At 42.3% G+C, this 14878-nt stretch overlaps 1 protein-coding gene across 4 annotated transcripts in view; it reads left to right on the top strand.

Annotated features, from left to right (window-relative positions):
• The window catches only part of KNL1 (kinetochore scaffold 1), a 60550-nt gene that overhangs the window by 30540 nt on the left and 15132 nt on the right, over positions 1-14878 (top strand). For all 4 annotated transcript variants that reach the window (XM_058666061.1, XM_058666062.1, XM_058666060.1 and 1 more), the window contains 5 exons: positions 1050-1148; positions 5087-5202; positions 10907-10997; positions 11549-11665; positions 12263-12350. In XM_058666061.1, coding sequence (XP_058522044.1) covers positions 1050-1148; positions 5087-5202; positions 10907-10997; positions 11549-11665; positions 12263-12350 — 511 coding nt within the window. The remainder of the gene's footprint in view (positions 1-1049; positions 1149-5086; positions 5203-10906; positions 10998-11548; positions 11666-12262; positions 12351-14878) is intronic.

The following is a 14878-nucleotide window of genomic DNA, read 5'->3' as shown; positions in this document are numbered from 1 at the left end:
TCTCTGTGTCTCTGTCACTCAATCTTCTGAATCTATTTCACTTATTAGTTTGTTCTAAATGAAAGACAGTTACCAAGAGGGAGATGGGCCCAGTGCAGTGGCCTAGTGGCTAAAGTCCTCGCCTTGAACGCGTCAGGATCCCATATGGGTGATGGTTCTAATCCCGGCAGCTCCCTGCTTGTGCCTGGGAAAGCAGTTGAGCATGACCCAAAGCCTTGGGAGCCTGCACCCAGATGGGAGACCTGCAGGAAGTTCCTGGCTCCTGGCTTTGGATCGGTGCAGCACTGGCCTTTGCGGTCACTTGGGGAGTGAATTATTGTACAGGAGATCTTCCTGTCTGCCTCTCCTCCTCTGTGTATATCTGACTTTGCAATAAAAATTAAAAAAAAAAAAAAAGAGGGAGAGACAGAGGTCTTCCTTCTGTTGGTTCACTCTCCCAAGTGGCTGCAGCAGTCAGGGCTGGCCAGGCAAAAGCCAGGAGTCAGAAACTTCATCTAGGTCTCCCAGATGGGTACAGGAGCCAATCACATGGGCAGAGAACTGGATGGAGCAGCTTGACTCGAATATGGGTTGTCAGCACTGCAGGCAGAATCTTTTTTTTTTTTTTTAAGATTTATTTATTTTTGTTGGAAAGTCTGATATACAGAGAGAAGGAAAGACAGAGAGGAAGATCTAAAGCCAGGAGCCAGGAGCCAGGAGCTTCTTCCGGGTCTCCCACGTGGGTACAAGGTCCTAAGGTTTTGGGCCATTCTCAACTGCTTTTCCAGGCAACAAGCAGGAAGCTGGATTATAACGGTGCCCCTATGGAATCCTGCGTGTGCAAGGCAAGGACTTTAGGTGCTAAGCTTTTGTGCCAGACCCTATAGCCAAAATCTTAACTATGCAATAATACCTGCCCCAATAAAAACAAATCTGCCCATGTATATACCATGCAATAAAAAAATAAATGTTTTATAGAGCATGTTAAGCTATTTAGAAACCTTTGAAGTGTTTGTAATGCAAATGTGCTTACCTTGAAAAGTTATACAAACTGTTTCTTCTTTCCTCAGAAACTCAAAGATGGGAGAATAACGATGAGGGAGTTCTTTATACTTCTTCAGGTCCACATCTTGATACAGAAACCCCGACAGAGCAATCTCCCAGCCAAAGTAAGTACAATCTCTTAATAATAATCACCTCAGCTATAATGTATTGTATTTTTTAAGCTGAACAGCATTAGATCAAGCAATTGTCCAAAGCAAGAAAATGAAACAGAACAAAAATAGTGCCACTCTGATTTAGGTTAAACTCAAAAATATGTTAACTTGAGAGAAAAAAAAAAGGGGTTTATAGCAGCTGGTTGTGTATATACTAAAATTGAGATATCAAGGAAATAGTTACAGGATATGGTTAAGAACTTGCGTTTTCTAACATGTTGGTCACTCAGTACCATGTTGATTGGCTTCATGATGTGGTTAATTTCAATATTTCTTCCTGTTGTTGAAGATGTGTAGTTACATCTCATTGGAGGAAATGATATTCTACCGGCTGTACTTTCAGACAAAGGATGGTCTCCCAGTGAAACTGTTGAATTTGTCTGGACAATGGGATGCTGGACTCTCCGCATGTTCCAATGCCCACAATGAAGGAATCATGACAGGATATGATCTGTACTATAACAATAGGGAGGAATTCAATATGGGGGGAGGTCTTGCGGAGGTGCTGGGGGAATCCCAGAGCCTATGAAACTGTGTCATAAACTGATATAAAATTAAAAAATAAGTAAATTTCTATACAAATAATAAAAAAAAGAACAAAAATAACCAAAACACCAAAGTAAGCCAGGTTTCCTATATAAAATTTTCTATGGTAAGTACATTTTGGGTCCATTGTTTTCAGTAATTTCTGATTACAGAAAAGGTAATAGGACTTTGTAATAACCATTTTTCAAAATCATGTATGTTAATAGAATAAATATAGAAATCAATAGTAAACTTAGAAGATTAATAGAAAAATTTATATCACTGACATGGGAATATTTTTTCTCTTTTTTTTAAAGATTTATGTATTTTTTTTAATTGGAAAAGCAGATATACAGAGAGAGGAGGAGAGACAGATAGAAAGATCTTCCATCTAATGGTTTACACCCCAAGCGGCCACAACGGCCGGTGCTGTGCCAATCTGAAGCCAGGAGCTCCCCTGGGTCTCCCAGGCAGGCACAGGGTCCCAAAGTCTTGAGCCGTCCTCAACTGCATTCCCAGGCCACAAGAGGGAGCTGGATGGCAAGCAGGCCGCCAGGATTAGAACTAGCGCCCATATGGGATCCTGGGCGTTTAAGGTGAGGACCTTAACTGCTACACTATCGTGCCGGACCCTATTTTTTCTCTTAAGTTTGTCAATTTTTTTTTTAAGATTTATTTATTTTTTTGGTTAGAAAGTCAGAATTATGAAGAGGACAGACAGAAAGATCTTCTATTCTCTAGTCTGCTACCCATATGGCCACACTAGTCAGAGCTTAATTGATCCGAAGGCAGGAGCCAGGAGCTTCTTCTGCGTCTTTCATTTGAGTGCATGGTCCCAAGACCATTCTCAAGGGTCCCTCTCCCCACCTCTGCATACAGCCACAATAGGAAGATGGATGAGAAGTGTAGTAACCAGGGTACAAACCGGCACCCACATGGGATCCTGGCGCTTGCAAGGTGAGAGCTTCAGTTGCTAGGCTATTGCACCAGTATCATCAGATTTTTTTTAAAAGGTTTATTAAAAAGTCAGAATTACAGAGAGAAGGAGAGACAGAAAGATCTTCCATTCTCTGATTCACTCCCAAGTGGCCACAGCAGCCGGAGCTGAGCTGAACCAAAGCCAGGAGTCTCTTCCGGGTCTCCCAAACGGGTACAGGGTCCCAAGATTTTGGGCCGTCCTGGTCTACTTTCCCAGGCCATAAGCAGGAAGCTGGATGGGAAATGGGGCTTCTGGGACACAAACCATTGCATCCTGGCGCATGCAAGGTGAGGACTTTAGCCACTAGGCCATTGTGCCAGGCCTGTATATATTTTATGATGTATTTTTTTTTTTAAAGATTTATTATTATTGGAAAGCCTGATATACAGAGAGGAGGAGAGACAGAGAGGAAGACCTTCTATCCGATGATTCACTCCCCAAGTGAGCCGCAACGGGCCGGTGCGCGCCAATCCGATGCCGGGAACCAGGAACCTCCTCCGGGCCTCCCACACGGGTGCAGGGTCCCAAATCTTTGGGCTGTCCTCGACTGCTTTCCCAGGCCACAAGCAGGGAGCTGGATGGGAAGTGGAGCTGCTGGGATTAGAACCGGCGTCCATATGGGATCCCGGGGCGTTCAAGGCAAGGACTTAAGCCGCTAGGCCATTGTGCCGGGCCTGTATATATTTTATGATGTATTTTTTAAAAAAGATGTATTTGTTTCTACTTGAAAGTCAGTTACAGAGACAGACACACAGAGATCTTCCAGATGGTTACAAAAACTCAAGGTCTTTGGCCATGCACCACTGCTTTACCAGACCACAAGCAGTGACTTGGATGGGAAGTAGAGCAGCTGGCACAATAATTGGTGCCCATGTGAGATTCCGATGCATGCAATGTGAGGATTAGCCACTGAGCCATCATGCCAGTTCTAAATTGCCTTTCAAATACATAGAAAATAAATGTTTTAAACAAATATATTAAGAGTTAGGAAAAAAAGATTGTCCATATATTAAAAGTTGTGCTTTTTAAGAAATTTATCAGCTGTGCACCCAGCGCGGTAGCCTAGTGGCTAAAGTTCTCACCTTGCACATGCTGGGATCCCATATGGACCCTGGTTCGTGTCCCGGTGGCCCTGTTTCCCATCCAGCTCCGTGTTTGTGGCCTGGGAAAGCAGTCGAGGACAACCCAAAGTCTTGAGGACCTGTACCCACATGGGAGACCCTAAGGAGACTTCTGGCTCCTGGCTTTGGATCAGTGCAGTTCTGGCCATTGCAGCCACTCAGGAAGTTAATCAATGGATGGAAGATCTTCCTGTGTCTCTCCTCCTTTCTGTTTCTCTGCCTTTTCTATAAAAATAAATAAATCTTAAAACAAAAAAGAAAAACAACAATGTTTATCAGCTCAGATTTTCTTGAGATTTATGAGTTTATTTAATTGAAAGTCAGGGTTAAAAGGAGAGGCAGAAAGAGAGAGATCTTCTCTGGCATACTCCCTAAGTGGCCACAGCAGCTAGGGTTGCATCAGGCTGCAGCCAACAGCCAGGAGTTTCATTGTGATCTCCCACATGAGTGGGAAGGACCCAAACATTTGAACTACATTCCACTGCTTTCCCAGGCCACCAGCTGGGTGCTGTGTCAGAGTGGAACAGCTGGGACATGAATAGGTACCATATGGGATGCCAACATTAAAGATTGTGACTTTACCACAATGTTGCACCTCTGACAGATTTTAAAGCTTTGGGGTTTTTTTTTGGCAAAATGAAAATTTTCTCTCTTTCTTTTTTAAAGATTCATTTATTTTTAAATTGGAAAGGCTGATCAGATTTATAGAGATTTACTCCTCAGTGGCACAATGGTTGGTCCTGGATGCTTCCAAAGCTGGGAGCCAGAAGCTTCTTCGTGGTTTCCCACATGGGTCCATGGGCCAAGGTCCTTGGCTGTCCTCCACTGCTTTCCCAATCCATTTCCCCAAGCAGGGAACTGGACAACAGAGTTCAACAGTCAAGACATTAACCAGTGCCCAAAAGCCACAGATGGAGCCTTTAACCAGAGCCAGAGGTGGAGGCTTAACGTACTATGCCACAGCGCCAGCCCTTCAGACCACTTTCATTTCTTCAAGATTGAAAGATTAAGCTCTCCTAAACATCTGCTGGGAAATAGACTTTGAAGTCAGATACTTGAATTCAAATTCTAGTTTAGAGCTTAAAAGCTGTATGAATATAATAAAGACTTTACGTTTTTCTTCAGAGACCTTTTTTAAAAAATTAGGCTCACTGAAATGTGTATTAGCTCTGGTGCATGTTTTTTACTTAAGAAACTAGTTCTTGGGGACTGATTTTTGTTTGTTTGTTTGTTTGTTTGTTTGTTTGTTTTGTTTTGTTTTTCAGTTTACTATAGGCACGCCACCCACTCCAGAGGACTTGATGTTAAGACAGTATGTTTATGGACCCAAGACAGAGATTTATAAAGAAGATTGTGAGGCTCTTCGCCAAAAGATTGAAGAGTAAGACAGCTTTGATTTTGTTTTTGTTTGTGCAGTTTTTGTGTGTTTTTGTTTTTGATCAGCAACCAGTCTGTAGGATAAGGTTTTCTCTAGAATAACAGTGGCAGGAGGAAAAGTTGATGATATTAATTGATGTGACAGAGGGAGAGATTTTCCACCTGCTGGTTCACTTCCCAAATGGCCACAACACTGGGGCTGTGCAGAACCCTGAGATTTTTCCAGATGGTCAGTGTAGGTGCAGGGGCCCAAGGCTTGGGCCACCCTCCACTGCTTTCCCAGATACATTAACAGGGAATTGGATCAGAAGTGGAGCAGCTAGGACTTGAATCAATACACATTTGGGATACCAAGACTGCAGGCAGTGGCCAAACTTCTGTGCCAGAGTATTGGCCTAATATAATTTTATCTATTAATTTTTTTAAAAAATTTTTAAATTGGAAAGCAAATTAACAGTGAGAAGGAGAGATCGTCCATCTTTTGGTTCACGCCCAAGAGGCTGCAACAACCAGAACTGAGCCGATCAGCTTTCCCGTGTGGTTTCAGGGTTCCAGGGACTTGGGCCATCCTTTTCTGGTTTCCCAGGCCACAAGCTGGAAGCTAGATGGGAAGTAGAGCAGCCGGGACACAAATTGGTGCCCATATGGGTCCGAGCAGGTGGAAGGCAAGTATTTAGCCACTGAGCCATTACACTAGACCAAAGTAATTTTATTCTTAAGAACATACTAATGTATATAGTAGTGGTACATTGTAAAAAACACAACATAACCATGTTTTGGTAAGTTAGAAAGTGGAATGTCAGGCCTAGCATGGTGGGCTAGCATAAAGTCCTCACTTTGAATGTGACAGGATCCCATATGAGCTCCAGTTCTAATCTTGGCAGCCCCACTTCCCATCCAATTCACTGCTAGTGGCCTAGGAAAGCAGCTGAGGACAGCCCACAGCCTTGGGACCCTGCACCCATGTGGGAGACCAGGAAGAGGCTCCTGGCTCCTGGATTCAGATCAGCTCAGCTCCAGCCATTGCCGTCACTTGGGGAATGAATCATTGGACAGAAGATCTTCCTCTCTGTCTTTCCTCCTCTCTGTATATCTGACTTTCCAATAAAAATAAATAAATCTTTTAAAAAACTGGGATGTCTGAAGTAAAATGTGATGAAGTTCTAAAATAGAAGGTACATCACAAAATCTGTTTACTTTTTATTGTTCACTGTTCCTTCTTGTTAAAAATTTTATTCATTTGATCTCGGGAACTGAATTAGGCCCCTGGCTCCACCATGCTGCCACCATCTTGCGGCAGAAGGAGTGTAGGCAGTATTCAGCAGTTTTATTTATTTGAAGGAATTAACACAGAGGGGAAGAGAGAGGCTTCTGTCTGCTGAATCACTTCCCAGATGGTCACAATGGCCAAGGTTGTCCAGGCTGAAGCCAGGAAGCAGGTGCTTCATCCAGGCCTCCCATGTTGGTGACAGTTGCACAAGCATCTGGTCACCTTTAGCAGGGATCTGTTTTTTTTTTTTTAAAAAGATTTATTTTATTTTTTCATTACAAAGTCAGATACACTGAGAGGAGGAGAGATAGAGAGGAAGTGGAGCTGCCGTGATTAGAACCAGCGGCCATATGGGATCAAGGCGAGGACCTTAGCCACTAGGCCGCGCTGCCAAGCCCCCAGGGATCTGGGTTTGAAGCAGTGTACACAGGACACAGACTGGCAGTGCTCATGTGGGATGCTGGCTTTGTGGGTATCAGCTTTTATCCACTATGCTACAATGCTGGCCCCTGCGTCCTGCATTTTTTAAGTGGCAGTAAATGTGTATGTTTGGGTTAAAAGACTTAAAGAAATACAGAGAACAGTACGGATATTGTGATACAGAGGGCCAAGCCACTTCTTGGGACATACAGAGTGCCCGAGCCCTGGTTACTCCTCTTCTGATTCAGCTGCTTCCTAACGCATTTTCTAGGAAACAACAGGTAGTGTAGCTACAGGATTTGGGTCCTTGCTGTGCATGTGGGTGGAAGCCCTATACCTACAAAACTGTACACTAGAAAATAAGAATAATGAACAAAAAATAAGCATTTGAGGAGCAAACAGTGTGGCATAACGGGTTAAACTGCTGCTTGTAATGCCAGTGCTGGTTGAGCCTTGGTTATTGTACTTCTGACCCAGCTGCTGTTAATGCGCCTGGAAAAGCGGTGCAAGATGGTCCAAAGGTTTGTTGTTGTTGTTGTTGTTGTTGTTGTTGTTGTAGTATGCCACAATTTTTTTAAGAGTTATTTATTTTTATTGGAAAGGCAGATTTACAGAGTGAAGGGGAGACAAAGAGTAAGGTCTTTCATCCACTGGTTCACTCCCCAAGTGGCTGCAACAGCCAGAGCTGCACCAATGTGAAGCTAGATGCCCAGAGCCTGTTCCGGGTCTCCCACATGGTGCACAGTCCCAAAGCTTTGGGCCATCCTCGACTGCTTTCCCAAGCCACAGCAGGGAACTGGATGGGAAGCGGGGCTGCCAGGATTGGAATTGGCTCCCATATGGGATCCCGGTGCATTCAAGATGAGGAAATAGCCACTAGGTTATCGCGCCAGGCCCAAGCTGGCCCAAATTTTGGTTTTTTTGTTTTTTTTTTTTGGGGGGGGGGTGCCGGGCGCCATGGCCTAGCGGCTAAAGTCCTTGCCTTGAACACACCAGGATCCCATATGGGCACCGGTTCTTATCCCAGCAGCTCCACTTTCCATCCAGCTCCCTGTTTGTGGCCTGGGAGAGCAGACGAGGACAGCCCAGTGCTTTCGGATCCTGCACCCACGTGGGAGACCCAGAAGGTGTTCCTGCTTCCTGGCTCTGGATCGGCACAGCACCGACCGTTGCACACACTTGGGGAGTGAATCATAGGACAGAAGATCTTCCTCTCTGTCTCTCCTCCTCTCTGTATATCTGACTTTGCAATATAAATAAATAAATCTTAAAAAAATAATTTTTTTAATGTTTAAAAAACATACTTAATTTTTACCAGCAAAACATAGTCTGTAAATTCCAGTTTAACAGTTTTTGATACACATAATATGCATTATAATGCATGTATATGAGACATTCCAGAGAAGTGGATGGGAGGAGACAACACAGAAATTATCACTAAATAGGAGAAGCTGGCTGAGCATTTCCATTTAGTTCAAAACGCTCAGCAACCTGACTTTCAGCTTCTCAGTCTTGAAGCTCATACTTACATTGACTTAGACTGGTCACTTTGACTTACGTACAGTGGTGGCAGATAGGTCCCTCATGGTGCAGCTTCCTGAGGAAGGTTTCCCTTCTTCGCTCTCCTTGATCATCAAAGGTCATTTAGGCAGCCACAGACACAGGCAAAGTGGACAAGTGTCCTATAGATCCATGTGCTCAAATCTCTCCATCCCTGTGGGAAACATTCTGAAGCATTTTCCACCTTATTCTTAAATGTGTCAGTGAGTCACCCACAAGCTGGCCATGCACTAGGTATTGGGTTTATCCTTATTTGGTTTCACTTTCCTCAACTCCTCACTGTGCCTTCCTGAATCTCTTCCCTTGGAAGCCACTTGGATTCATTATTTGCCTCAGTAGCTAATTTTGGGGAGACTCCAGCTCAAACAGCACTTTTTGACTCAGTGTTGCACATAAATGGTGGAGCCATAGTTGATTCTACTTAGTCTTGAATATTTTAATCATACTTGTATTAATTGTGCCTTTATCGTATTCAAATTAAGATGCCAGAAATAACTGAAATGGTTCACTGTAACAAGCCTCCAACCTCTTACTCTCGACTGACCAATAAACATTAATTTACATTTCATCAAATAAGCATGCATTTGAGGATTAGAAATATTCTAAGCTTTTTTTTTTCTTGAGTTGTAGTTTTTTTTTCTCTTGGTTTTGTTTTTGCTTCTGTTCTTTGTTTTTAGTTGATACAGTTTAGTTGCTACAACTGGAACAGCTTGGTTGAAACTGGGGTCTCCCTCCACCTTCCTGGCCCAAAGTTTTAAGTCCCTGTACCAGCATGAGAGACCTGGGTGAGACTCCTGGGTCCTGGTTGGGCCTGGCACAGCTCCAGCCATCACATCCATTTAGAGAGTGAACCAGCTGATGAAAAATCTCTTCTCTAGTTTTTCCCCTTTCTTTGCTTTTCAAATAAATAAATCTTAACTAAATAGAAACTTGAAAGTAATTTTTTAAGACTATTTTTATTTTTATTATTTTTTTAAGATTTATTTATTTTTATTACAAAGTCAGATACACAGAGAGGAGGAGAGACAGAGAGGAAGATCTTCTGTTGGATGATTCACTCCCCAAGTGTGTGCAACGGCCGGTGCTGTGCCAATCCGAAGCCAGGAGCCAGGAACATCTTCCGGGTCTCCCACGTGGGTGCAGGGTCCCAAAGCATTGGGCTGTCCTCGTCTGCTTTCCCAGGCCACAAACAGGGAGCTGGATGGGAAGTGGAGCTGCTGGAATTAGAACCGGTGCCCATATGGGATCCTGGTGTGTTCAAGGCTGGGACTTTAGCCGCTAGGCCATGGCGCCGGGCCCAAGACTATTTTTATTTGAAAGGCAGAGTTACAGAGAGAATGAAAAACAGAGAGAGAGAGAGAGATTTTCTATCTGCTGGTTCATTCCCCAAATGGCTGCAATTGCTGGAACTTAGCTGATCTAAAGCCAGGAACCAAGAGCTTCTTCCGGGTCTCTCACATGAGTAAGTGGTTTCAAGGGCTTGAGCCATTGTCCACTTTTCTTAGACCATAAGCAGGGAGCTGGGTTGGAAGGGGAGCAGGTTCCACATGAGCCAGTGGCCATATGGGATGCTAGCACTGCAGGCAGCTTAGCTTGCTACACCATGGTGCTGGCCCCCAAATTAATCCTCTTAAGTAATGCAAATAATGTATTGGCAGTATAATTAGCAACTAAGTAGACATTCATCTCTAGGCCACCTTGTTTTGTTAATCACCTAAAATCTACTTTAGTAGGCAGTGTTGTAAAGCTGCCACCTGTGTTGCTCGCATCCCATATGGGTGCTAGTGTGTTCCTTGGCTGCTCCTCTACCAATCCAGCTCCCTGCTAATGATCTGAGAAAAGCAACAGAAGATTGCCCTAGTGCTCAGGCCCTTGCCGCCCATGCGGGAGAGTTGAAATAAGCTCTTAGCTGCTGACTTCTGGACAGGCTCAGCCCTGGCAGCCCTTTGTGGAGTGATTGATCTAGCATGTGGAAGATCTTTTTCTATACTTCTCCCTCGCTAATTCTACCTTTAAAATAAATAAGTTTTTTCCCAATTATCTTCTTTTTATTCTCCTGGTCTGCTAGAGGGAACGGGGAGGGGACTGTTCCTTGTTGTCAAACTGCATCAGCACCCAGGAATGAGGAAAAGTCCTTTGATGATGCCTTAGACACCCCCATGTGGGGATGAATGTTGTGAGTGTGTTACGTGTGTGGTCTTGATAGTTCTGAGACATTGTTGGCTTCATTGTACCAGGTTGGATAATCTTTCCAAGTTCTGTTGGTTGACCAAGTCCCCCTTTTGAGCATCTGTAGACTGGAATTGAACCAGTAGATGGAAAATCTGTCTCTTTCTCATTCTCTCCTCCTCTAATTCTGCTTCTCAAATAATTTTTTTAACTGAATATGCCCATAAATCTAAACTGATTCATTGAAAGTAGCTTCTGAACTCCATGCTAATTAATTTCTGTATTTCAGATTAAAGCTTTCTTCATTGAACCAAGATAAACTGTTAACTGATATAAATAGAAACCTGTGGGAAAAAATGAGGTGCTGCTCTGATGCAGAGGTACTGTGCTCTCGTTTTCTGAATCAGAATCAATGTGGACATTCTGGACAGCGTGGTAAAATAAATGCTTCTCTGCAATTAGTGATGAGTCCCTTATTGTATTTTAATATATGAGATATAATTAAAGTTTGTTTGGAGTTCCTTCCATTTGCCTTTTAATTAATTACAGATAAAAGGCTAACTTAAATTAATAAGCAAGCCATTTCATATGTACCCTAATGTATTTAAAAAAAACTATTAGGTAAGTGCTTATTATTTTCTAATTCATAAGTAAGTGAATCAATGTAAGAGTTTTGTTAACTAAAAGCTTATTATTGTCTAATTTACTGTAGAAATAAGTGAATGAAAGGCAACAGCTGAAATTCAGATCTTTCATTCTGTTCTTGAACAATTATATGAAGTTAAATTTCCACATGAGAAGTGTCCCACCATAGAAGACACAGTGCAAGATGGGCAAATCCTTGTCCAGGACAGCTGAAAATCCTTCCTAGACTGTTTACTCTTCTGATTCATTTGCTTAGTGTAGTATCCTCTTTAACTCTCCCTTACAGCTGAAGACCTTTGGGGCTTACCTTAACAAAATAAAGTCATGTTTTACCAAGATGACCAAAGTCTTCACTCATCAAGGAAAAGTGGCTCTGTACGGCAAGCTGGTGCACTCAGCTCAGGTAATTTGAAAAAGTTAACAGCGTGGAAAGAAAGAACAATTACAACTCATATATAGTGGTGGTTGAGTTTGAAGAATGTTCTTTGAGAAACATGAGGATGAGCTTAGCCAAAAGCTTAAAATTATGCCCAAGAGGTGAGGTTCAGTTGTTCTAAAGTGGTACATCCTGACTTCTTAAGCAACACTGAAAAACAAACACTAACATAAGCATGTGCTTCGTGCCAAATAGTATCCATTATTCGTATTGAAGTAAAATACACAAGATTCTGGTCTCCATTGCTAAGGACCAGAGTATATTCTTCCTCATTGTCCATGAAAACTGTATATGTGTGTGCTTGCTTAAAGTTGCCTTTCCCAATGATCATCCTTTAAGGACACTGAGCACAAAAAACTTTGCCTTGCGAAGAAAGTATGGGAAATATCATGTGGAATATTCCTTTCAGGGCAGTATCAATCCTAAGTGCAGACCTGAAATATTGACCTTCATTTAAGATTTCTCTTGTCATGATTGAAGTGTAGCAGTTATATCAGCAATTAGAATTATTTCTGATGATTCATTAAGAGGTTTAACTTTATAATCTGTGATTTTTATGTTTAGCATGAGAGGGAGAAACTTCAGATAAGGATAGATGAAATGGACAGCATCCTTAAGAAGATGAGTAACTGTCTTACTGAGATGGAAAAAGGTAAGGCATTTTGAACAATTTTCCAAGAGAAAAGTTAATTTAAATGTTTCTCTAGAGTATAGATGATCTCAAAAATTATAAAATTCCACATAATCTAGTGGCTGAGGTCCTTGCCTTGTGTGTGCCAGTTCATGTCCCAGCTGTTCTGCTTCCCTTCCTGCTCCCTGCTTGTTGCCTGGGGGGACCTTGGGTCTGGTGCAGGTCCTTGGAACTCTGTGCCTGGAGGAGGCTCCTGACTCCTGACTTTGGACTGACTTGGCTCCGGTCATTGCGGCCACTTGGGGAGTGGGCCAGTGAATGGAAGATCCTTTTCTCTGTCTCTCCCTCTCCCTGTGAATCTGCTTTTCCAAAAAATATGACTAGATCCTAACAAAAAATGTATTTTAATTAAAAATTAAAAAATAAAAGATCTATGACACAGGTTGTGCCCTTAAGTAATTTCTAATCATTTTATTGAGAACTTCTTTCACTTCTCTGTTGATTTGCTGACATTTTTAACTTCCTGGTGTTTCTCTGTGGAAAAATATCATTAAGGACCTAATCTCTGTAAATAGGTAAGATTTAACTTTCCAATTTTCATTTTATTTGAAGGAGACACGAAGAAGGACAGATGAAAGAGATTTTCCCTATGCCTGTTCACTCCCCAAAATGCCCACAACACCCATAACTAGGCTAAATTAAACCAGGATCCTGGAACTCAGTCTTGATCTCTTCTATGAGTTGCAAGAACCCAAGTTCTTGCCATCACTGGTGCCTCCCAGGGTATGCCTTAGCTAGAATTGAATCAGAAAAAGAACCAAGACTTAAACCAGGCATTCTGATAAAGGATGCAGGTGTCCCAAGTAGCATATGCTGCAGCAAAATCCTGTCCCAAAGCTTTCCCTGGGGGCCCAGCATTGAGTGTGATGAGATAAGTGGCAGCTTTCAGAGTAAACATCTAATATCCAAGTGCTCGGTCTAGTCCCTGTTCTTACTTTTTGTGTCCAGCTTCCTGCTAATGTACATGGGAAGGCAATAGAAGATGGCACAGGTGCTTGGGCCCCTCCTTCACACTGGGGAGAGCAGGATGGATGTCTGGCTCCTGAATTTGACCTGTTCCCCCCTGGGCTGTTGTAACCATTTGGAAAGTAACCAATAGATGAAAGATCTCTCTTCCTCTGCTTCCTTGTTCTCCTTTTCTTCCTTTCTCTCCTTCATTCTTCTACCCTCTCTCTTTTCCTTCTCCTTTGTCTTTCAAATAAATAGAATAAATTTGAGGACTGCAGTGGTTTAATTGGCTTATCCTCCACCTTTAAGCTCTAGCATCCCATGTGGGCTCTGGTTCAAGTCCTGAATGCTCCACTTCCCATCCAGCTTATGGCTTGGGAAAGCAGTGGAGGACAGCCAAAAACTTTTGAACTCTATATCAGAAGAAGCTCTGGGTTCCTGGCTTTGGATCATCTCAACTCCAGCCATTGTAGTCATTTGGGGAGTGAACCAGCAAATGGAAGGTTTCTCCCTGCTTCTGTAAATTTGTCAATTCAGTAAAAATAAGTCTGTTTTTTTTAATTGGAGGTTGGGGAATAAATATTTTTTAATATATTTTTATTTTGGATTTTGAATTACGTGTACAATTTCGTATAGGCTGGGACTACCCCCCAAACTCCCACCCCCGTACAGATTTTCCCCATTTTACTACAATAGTATAGTCCTTCATAAGAAATTCTATTAGTCTCTTGTTTAAGTGTACCCTGACATTGTTGGTACAGACAATATCAGACAGTCCAGCATCCCATTGTCTACACATGTCCAACAGTTTCATTGGGAATCTATCTTTCATCTGAAAGCAGGGATGCATGTTCTGTTATTCCCCCACATCTGTGTATGGTAGACCCCAGTACTCCATCACTGTACATTTGCATAATTGAGAAACCATGAAACCAGGTCAGCAACTGGTATGAGTTAGGATAGCCACAACAACATCAACAACAAATTACAGCACCATGAAAAAATGCACCACTGAGTAACCAACACATGAGTGACAAAAAGGAAACACAAAAGTCTCTTGGGAGAAATGATGCCACGGTGTAATCCATGAGCCAGTGATGAATTCAACAAAAGAAAAGGAATTATTTGGAGTAAACAAAACTGAAATAAAAAACATCAAAACACTTGGGATACAGCCAAAAAAGCAAACAATCAAAAACAGTATGGATTGGATTATTGAACTTACACTTTCCATGTTGGTTTCCTTATATAAGAGAGAATATATGGTATTTGTTCTTTTGTGATTGACTCATTTCACTGAGCATAATGGTCTCTAGTTGGGACCATCTGGTTGTAAATGGTATAATTTCATTCTTAATAGGTAAATAATATTCCATGGAGTAGATGTACCACAGTTTCTTTAACCACTCTTCTTTGGACGCATGTCTGGATTGTTTTCATGTTTTTGCTATTGTAGGTTGTGCTGCTGCAAATATAGGATTACAGATCCCATTCACATTTGCAGATTTCACTTCTATTGGCTATATTCCTAAAGAGACCAA

Source organism: Ochotona princeps, chromosome 6 (assembly GCF_030435755.1).
Source record: "Ochotona princeps isolate mOchPri1 chromosome 6, mOchPri1.hap1, whole genome shotgun sequence".
In the NCBI taxonomy this organism is placed as follows: domain Eukaryota; kingdom Metazoa; phylum Chordata; class Mammalia; order Lagomorpha; family Ochotonidae; genus Ochotona; species Ochotona princeps.
Note: the sequence above shows the minus strand (reverse complement) of the source record. Positions and strands in the feature narration are given on the sequence as shown.